The sequence below is a fragment of the Myotis brandtii genome, unplaced genomic scaffold (genome assembly GCF_000412655.1).
Source record: "Myotis brandtii unplaced genomic scaffold, ASM41265v1 scaffold494, whole genome shotgun sequence".
NCBI classification, from domain to species: Eukaryota; Metazoa; Chordata; class Mammalia; order Chiroptera; family Vespertilionidae; genus Myotis; species Myotis brandtii.
The window spans coordinates 1,705,394-1,713,615 of record NW_005368860.1 but is presented as its reverse complement, the minus strand read 5'-3'; the positions used below and the strand labels follow the sequence as shown (position 1 = coordinate 1,713,615).

At 53.0% G+C, this 8,222-nt stretch overlaps 1 protein-coding gene across 3 annotated transcripts in view; it reads left to right on the top strand.

Moving 5' to 3' along the window:
* NSMCE2 (NSE2/MMS21 homolog, SMC5-SMC6 complex SUMO ligase) overlaps positions 1-7,138 on the top strand; it is a 213,714-nt gene extending 206,576 nt beyond the window's left edge. For all 3 annotated transcript variants that reach the window (XM_005876653.2, XM_005876652.2, XM_005876656.2), the window contains one exon: positions 6,788-7,138. In XM_005876653.2, coding sequence (XP_005876715.1) covers positions 6,788-6,905 — 118 coding nt within the window. In that variant the 3' untranslated portion in view covers positions 6,906-7,138. The remainder of the gene's footprint in view (positions 1-6,787) is intronic.
* Positions 7,139-8,222: the final 1,084 nt, after the last annotated feature.

Genomic DNA, 8,222 nt, shown 5'->3' with positions numbered 1-8,222 from the left:
ACTGGATTCACATTTAAGTGGATCTTCTTAATTGCACACTTTGGCTTTCTCATGCCCTTGGCCTTTTTTGAATTGTGCATATTTGGAAGCTCTTGTGTGATACTTGCCATTTAGGAAAAAATAAATTTCTCATATTTCTATAACTTGGGTTCAGATTCTGCAAACTCTTCGGATTCTCATAGCTTAATAATAACAATTACGTCCAAGTAGAAGAAGTCTGCGAGATTGACAGAGAGGGTAACGTTTTTCCTGGGCCTTGAAAAATGAGAAAGATTTCGGAACGGCAAAGAAAAACCATTCTGAGCGAGGGGCTCACCCCACTCAGAGCCTGATCGCTTGGTGGATAGTAGGGACTGTTTCAGGGAGTGTGTGTTGGAGGGAGAATAGAAGGATAATGGATAAGAGCAATAGAGGAGTGGTGTAAAGGCTCAGTATAGAGGGTGTTAAAGGTCATGATTTTGTTAGTTTTCTCATCTATGAATTGATGCTAATAGTTGTAATTGCCTGATTAGTATGTCTTAAATTTGAATAAGATATATATAAAGTGTTTAAAGTGCCTGGCACATGGTAAGACTCAGCACACGTCATCCCATCATCATCATGGTCATCATTTTTTTGCCACTGTTATTCTATAGACATGACAGGACATTATTTGGAGGGAGTAAGGTAGGCCACCCTGGAGTTTAGGAAGTTACTCCAACAGCAGTTCACAGGATGGATTAAAAAGGCATGAGGAGCCTGGCCAGTGCGCCTCAGTGGTTGAGCACCACCCACGAACCAGGAGGTCGCAGTTCGATTCCCAGTCAGGGCACATGCCTGGGTTGTGGGCTCAATCCCCAGTGTGGGGCGTGCAGGAAGCAGCCAGTCAATGATTCTCTCTCATCACTGATGTTTCTATCTCCCCTCCTCTCTGAAGTTCATATATATATAAATATAAATATAAACATAAATATATATATGTATATATATAAAAGGCATTAGGATGTTTTTGCAGTATATTGAGTTATAAATAAGAGCTTGGATTGAGACGAGATAGGATCTGAAAGGGGAATGAAGATGAGAGTGATTTCAGAGGAAAACTGTCAGATTTGGTAACTGAACGTTGAAGAGAAGTGAAGGTAGACTGGAATTTATAAACCGTGTCTAGAAGGACGGACATGTTAGACAACCGAGAGGGCCTAGGGGCAGAACACATCTAAGTCACGTGGAGTTTGAGGTCGCAACAATACAGCCATTTGGAAGTATCTTAGAGGCTCGAAATGTGGATTTTTTTAAACTTGAGAGAGAGCTCTCAGCTGGAGACGTTGATTGTGAGGTTGTCAGCACAGAGGAGTCAATCCCACTTACCTGCCAGCCCAGACTCAGCTCTGCACTGGACGTGACCACCACCTGAGAGCCAGCAGGGACAGGACCTGGCTAGGCTCTGCTCTGCGCCCCGCTGCCCTCAGCCCCTGGCCCTGGGCCTGTGGTGGACCCTCAGCGATGAAAGGGCGGTCAGAGGAGGAGGACCCGTGGAGCCATCTACGACATCATCAGGAGCACACGGAGAGAAAAGAGCGTGGGGGAGTGGGCGGGGCCTGAAGACAAGGGGCACTTGGCAGGAGATGGAATTCAGGGCCTCTGCACAGTCCACCTCAGAGGCTCCTGATGAAGCATGGAGTCGTGTCACTTCCCTGACGCACGCCAGCATGATGAGCAGCTCTGGGTCCCTTTGTTGAAAATGTCTGTGACACATGCATTTGAGAAGTCTCCGTTCTTCCTCCTAGATGTCTGATTGTGTTTGCGAGGCTGGAGTTCCAGGTACACTGTGTTGCTGGGCGCTGACTAAATGTTACTTCCCTGCCCTGGTCTCTGGCAGGACCTCTCCCTTGGTTTGAGTCAGAATAAGACTGGTGAGACGTCGGCCCTAACTAAATACAGTTGTTAGAATGATTTCCTGGACTATCTCTCATAATAGCCTATTTATCTGACTAATAAAGCTGTCTTACGATTTTATTAATTTAATGCTGAAAATATTACAGATGTCCCCTTTTTTCCCTACTGACCCCCTCCACCCTATCCCCACCCCTGCAACGATTTTTATATTAATAAGACATTTCCAGTTTTCCACCATCATTTCTTTCCTTTTTGGTTTAAGAACCTGCACTATAGTAACAAAGCCACATCTAAGAGCATGTAGAGTAAACTTAAGTTGACCAGAACTGTGGTGTTGATCAGCAGAACTCCAGCACTGCGCGTGTGGTCCCTGTGCTAACCTCTCCAAGCCTCCGTTGCTCCATGTGTAAGGTGGAAATACCATCTCCCAGAATTCGGGATTAAGGAAATGGTGGGGAGTTGCAACCTAGCTCTGGACCACAACCTTCTCGACAGTGGAGAAGCGAGCAGCCAGGAGGAAGCTCTTCTTGGACAACAGAGCCTAAGCAAGTAGCAGTCTGGTTCTGGGCAGGGAGCCCGTTGGTGTTACCTCACATTGTTTCAGACTCAGGGGATGTGGGATGCAGTTGCCCTCTGTGTTTAGGTCTGATAGGAATCCATCCCACTCAGATTTCCAGAGGGGGCTACAGACCTTCCTTCTAGAACTTTCTAGAGCTGGGTTGGACCTTGGAATTCTTGGGACCAAAATCCAGGAGCTCCTAAGACTCAGAATCTTGTCCTTTTGAGCTGATGCTGAGGCCAAGGTTCCCCACAGCCTCCGAGACCCTTTGTTCCGCAGACGCTCACGCTGGCTCGCTGCCGCAGGAGTGCTCTCCCCTGGCCGTGACCTGAGTCAGGACCCAGCCTCTCCTTCCAGGCCTGTGGGTCTGACTCCTGCCCAGCAGTGACGCCAGAGCTGGAGAGCTTAAGACTGGGCACTGCCACACCCGACTTGCTCACCAGGATGTTGTGGGGATTAAAGCACCATTGCTTATGTAGAGTTGTTTCCCTGGAGGAGTGCCCAGATTCAGAATCATGTCATCATGGCCTTGTCCTAACCTTTGTATCTTAAAGCTTTGTTTACTTGAGATAGGGTGAGAAGCCAGGTTCTCCCCCAGCTCCTGCAGGGACCCCTCCTCCAGGAAGCCTTCCCTGAACCCTCATTCTTACTGAACAAAAGGCGCCTCCCCCAGGCTCCCGTGGCACCATGTCCATGTGGCCCCAGCGTTGTGGGTGGGCTGGCTCTTCTCCACACGATTCTTAGGTGCAGAGCTGTGGACTAGAGCAAGAACCGCACATTGTAGCACCCGAGTGAGTTCCTTGACCCTTGTCAGTGTCATCTACTTATTTCTCACAAAACCCTATGCTCTACCGTCATCTTTCTAGAGGGAGAACCTGAGGCACAGGAATTGAGTCACTGGCCAGTGTCCAGCCAGGAGGCGAGCGCCGGGTCTCTTTCACTCCTGAGCCTGTTTGTGTCATCGGCCATCGGGCTTCCCTTGAGAGGGCTTTCGGTCGATGCTTCTGTACCAGAGTCAATCCCTTCAATGAGCTGAGGCCTCTTTGTCTGACACAGGCCCTGCTGGCTCCGTCCCCTCCAGGCGAGTGTGCCTGCTGCTCTGCAGCTGAGCGGCGTGGCTAATCCCGGCAGACATTCTCCGAATGCTCTCATCTCTGACTGAAACCGCTGATGTCATCAGGAAGTCCTCCACCTCACTCTCCACTTCCCTGTCCACCGCTTATTCACTGTCTGGCCGGCGGTGTGAGAGCCTTTGTTCTGCGGAGGGGCGAGACCACGGCTGGCGGCAGAGAGGATGCTCGTGGTGGGAAAACACTGAGTGAGGGTCGCCCCACCGTTCACTGTCTGGCCGGCGGTGTGAGAGCCTTTGTTCTGCGGAGGGGCGAGACCACGGCTGGCGGCAGAGAGGATGCTCGTGGTGGGAAAACACTGAGTGAGGGTCGCCCCACAGTCCTCCCGGCCACCTGCTTCGAGTCGCATTTCCATGTCCCAGAATTTGAGCGATGAAAATGCCTTTTCTGAAGTCAGGAAAGTGTCCATGTCCTTTTCATAGTTGCAGCTGTTTACTTACTTCCTTAGAGAAAACATTCACGTGGCAGCACCAGGGGGTTTGGATCGAGTGTCAGGCATTTCCAGGCACCCGATTCCTACCCTCACCCAAAGCCCAGTCATCAGAATGAGGCGAACCTGGCCTGGTTCCTGATCTCCTTCCCATGGGCGCCTTTCTAGACTCACATTTAACACAAGGACCTGACCACCCAGGGCACCTTCACCTGACCACCCAGGGCACCTTCACCTGACCACCCGGCCCCCTTCACCTGACCACCCGGCCCCCTTCACCTGACCACCCGGCCCCCTTCACCTGACCACCCGGCCCCCTTCACCTGACCACCCGGCCCCCTTCACCTGACCACCCGGCCCCCTTCACCTGACCACCCGGCCCCCTTCACCTGACCACCCGGCCCCCTTCACCTGACCACCCGGCCCCCTTCACCTGACCACCCGGCCCCCTTCACCTGACCACCCGGCCCCCTTCACCTGACCACCCGGCCCCCTTCACCTGACCACCCGGCCCCCTTCACCTGACCACCCGGCCCCCTTCACCTGACCACCCGGCCCCCTTCACCTGACCACCCGGCCCCCTTCACCTGACCACCCGGCCCCCTTCACCTGACCACCCGGCCCCCTTCACCTGACCACCCGGCCCCCTTCACCTGACCACCCGGCCCCCTTCACCTGACCACCCGGCCCCCTTCACCTGACCACCCGGCCCCCTTCACCTGACCACCCGGCCCCCTTCACCTGACCACCCGGCCCCCTTCACCTGACCACCCGGCCCCCTTCACCTGACCACCCGGCCCCCTTCACCTGACCACCCGGCCCCCTTCACCTGACCACCCGGCCCCCTTCACCTGACCACCCGGCCCCCTTCACCTGACCACCCGGCCCCCTTCACCTGACCACCCGGCCCCCTTCACCTGACCACCCGGCCCCCTTCACCTGACCACCCCGGGCACCTTCCCCTGACCATCCAGGGCACCTTCACCTGACCACACAAGGCACCTTCACCTGGCCACACAGGACACCTTCACCTGACCATCCAGGGCACCTTCACCTGACCATCCAGGGCACCTTCACCTGACCACCCAGGACACCTTTTAGCATTTTTAAAACCGACTGCTCACAGCGCAGAGTTCATCTCAGTGACTGATGTCTCCGCTCTAAAGTCGCCTTGGCCCAGAGACCAAGAGGGTGTCGTGCAGGGTGAGCTGTGGGCTTCCCGCTGCTGGACAAATCAGAGCTCCATGGTCAGCCGTCTCCCCCTCTGGGTTACGTCTTTTGTCTTGTATTTGTTATTTTTATCTCATTTCGTACTTGTTATCTTTGATCTCACTCCACCTGTGCTGTTTGGCGAGCTGTCTCGGGTCACTAGGCGGGGCTGTGTGTGGGCAGGAACCTATATTTGTAATTCACACTTGGACGCCCAGGCCCTAGCCCAGGACCAGCCACACAGAAGGGCCGTTGCATGCATGAAAGTGTGCATGTGTGTTGATGTATAAAGATGTACAGAGACCATCAGCTTTAAAATGTGCTAGAAGAACGGTCACCAAGAAGCAAACGAGAGTCATGGGAGGTCATGAAGGGAGCCGGCGAGTCCGAGCAGGGCGCTGCCTGCAGCCCCATCTTCACTCCTGGCAGCAGAGGCTCAGGAGGGTCGCGTGAGTGGGCGGCGCAGACAGGATCCAGACTAGGTCAGCTTGACTCCAAACACTGGGCACTTCACTCCACACAGTCTGGCTCCTGTTGAGAAGAAATTAGGTGACTTCATCCAGCCACTGCCTTCAGAGGAGACCGTCCACAGAGCCCTGAGCTCCCCACCCCCACGAGGATGAGTCACGCGCTGATGTCCTCGGCCACAGCTGAAGTCCCCATCGGTCCACTCAGTCTCTCTCCAGGGGAGGGCAGTTCAGAGGGAACACACACCTCCTGGGACTCCTGAATCCCCCCCAACCTGGTTTGCAGTTGTTCCCCTCGGAGATCAGGCACCACCAACCAGTTGCCTATCGGCTCGGCCAAACTCGGAATGAAGCTCTTCTCTGTTCCCGCCGCTCCGACAGCCAGTCCTAGGGGTTCTACTGGCAGCTCTGTCCTGAGGCTCCTCTCTGCTCCCCCTCATCCATGCCACCCTCCCTCCTGGATCGCTGCGGGTCCCCAGTGTCCCTGCATCCACTCCGCCTTTGTCCTCCACTCAGCAGCTAGAGCCCTGTTTTCTAATGTCACCCAAATCACAGCCCTCCTTGTTCAAACCCTCCACTGCTTCTCTTCATGTTCAAAAACAAAACCGCCCTGCTCAGCCTCCGCCCTCCTCTCCAAGGGCCCTCCCTCCTGCTGAGCTCGCTCTTCCTCCAGGCCACAAGCCACCGCCTCCTGGGCCCCTGCACCTGCTGCTGCTCCAGCCCGGCCCACACGGGCACCTGTTCTGGACGAGACCTGTGAGGCGTGGCTGACCCCCTCGGGACAGCTTCTCCCTGCCTTGACCGCTTCCTTGCCTTCGTAGCACTTAATGCAAACTGAACTTCCAGTCTGCCTCTAGGTGGTGACTTTGTGACCACCTGTGTCCCCCATTGGAAAGCAAGAGCCGGGAGTGGGCACTGGATGGGCGTAGCCTGTGCCTCCAGCACGGGACTGGGCCTGGCACAGGTGGGCATCCGTTCATACTCTAATGCGTGCCCATCACACCTGATTTTTAAGATGTGCTTCTTTGGGGTAAAATGCCCTCGTTTAAGTATGTGTGAGCGAGAGTTCATGCAGAAGGCATTCAGTGGCTTGACCTCATTTTCTAATCTCTCCCAGTTGCCCTAAAATTGGCTGTGGCCACGCGGATGTGAGGATGTGTGATCTGGTCCAGGACGAAGCACTGAGAAGGGCGATTGAGAGTCACAACAAGAAAAGATACCGTCACTCTGAGTAGGAAAAGCCACCTGCCCGCAGCCACGCCCGCAGCCTACCTCCTGCCCCAGCCATCTGTAGAGAGCGCGCTGGTCACAGCGCTTCGACTGGCTGCATCGCACACTTTGTTTGGGGTAAAACTTGAAGATTTTAAATGCAATTGAAATCATTTTTCTATGTTACAATAAAAAGTCAAGGAAATTATATTGTTTATTTTTAAGTATTTTATAATTTGAATAAAACTTTGATAATCTACAGCTTGTCCTGTCTGTGCACCGCCGGAGGGGTAAGCTGTTCCGATGGTGCAGGCTGGGACCCAGGCCCTTCTAGCTCTCCTACCTCAGACTGTCTTTTTTGTAGTTTGAACTCAGTGATGCCTTTCAAGGGCTATTGGAAATGGAAACACATCGAAACACCCCAGCTGCAAGCATTCCCATCAGGACAGTAAGCAAAGCGTGAGGTGACGAAGCAGAGCATGATGCTCCGTAGCAGGCTCGTCAGTGCCGTGGTGACTGCTGCCACCACACAGTGTCACCGTGGGAAGCCACCACATCCTGTCCATCCTCTGCTGTGGCTCCAGCCCCCGGGGCCTTGGGGTCTTCGGCCATGAACTAAAGGCGCTGAACCAGTTATTTATTCTCTGATGCCCCTTTAGCCCAAAAGTCAGTGGACTTATGACCAGCAGGGTCTTTAAACTGAGTATCATTGATTATATTCTCATTGTGTGAAGAGTGCTACTCTATTAATAGTCTCCATATCAACCTTTTACCAACCAGAATAGTCAGTGAAGTCAAACACATCCTGACTACACTAGGAAACCAAGAATAGCGCATAATGGCTAGCGCTTATTGAGCACTTACTGTGTACCAGGCTCTACTCCAAGACACAAATACAGTAACTCCCGTAATCGCCTGATGAAGGTGCTACGGTTATTATTCCCATTTTCCAGATAAGTAAAATGAGGCACAGAGAAGTGAAGTAGCCCATGGGAATTCCCAGAGCTAGTAAGTGGCTGAGCTGGGATGGGGAGTTAGGTTGTCAGGTCTCAGAGTCTTCATGCTTCTCCTCCTGATCAATTCCTGTAGAATCTTAAAATACATCCCAAGTCCACATTGGAAAACTGAGCCTTTTGTAAATAAACAAGCATGTACCTCTGTGTGTGTGTGTGCGCGCGCGCAAAAAAATTTTCATTAAAATGCAGGGAATAACTGGATTGGACCTCAAAGAGGCAATGATGGCTCTGAAATAACAAACATTTCCGTAGAAAAGCCTAGTCTGAAAATGGCAGAAGCAATGTTGAAAACGTTTTCATGGAATTCAGAAAGCAGGGTGGCATTCA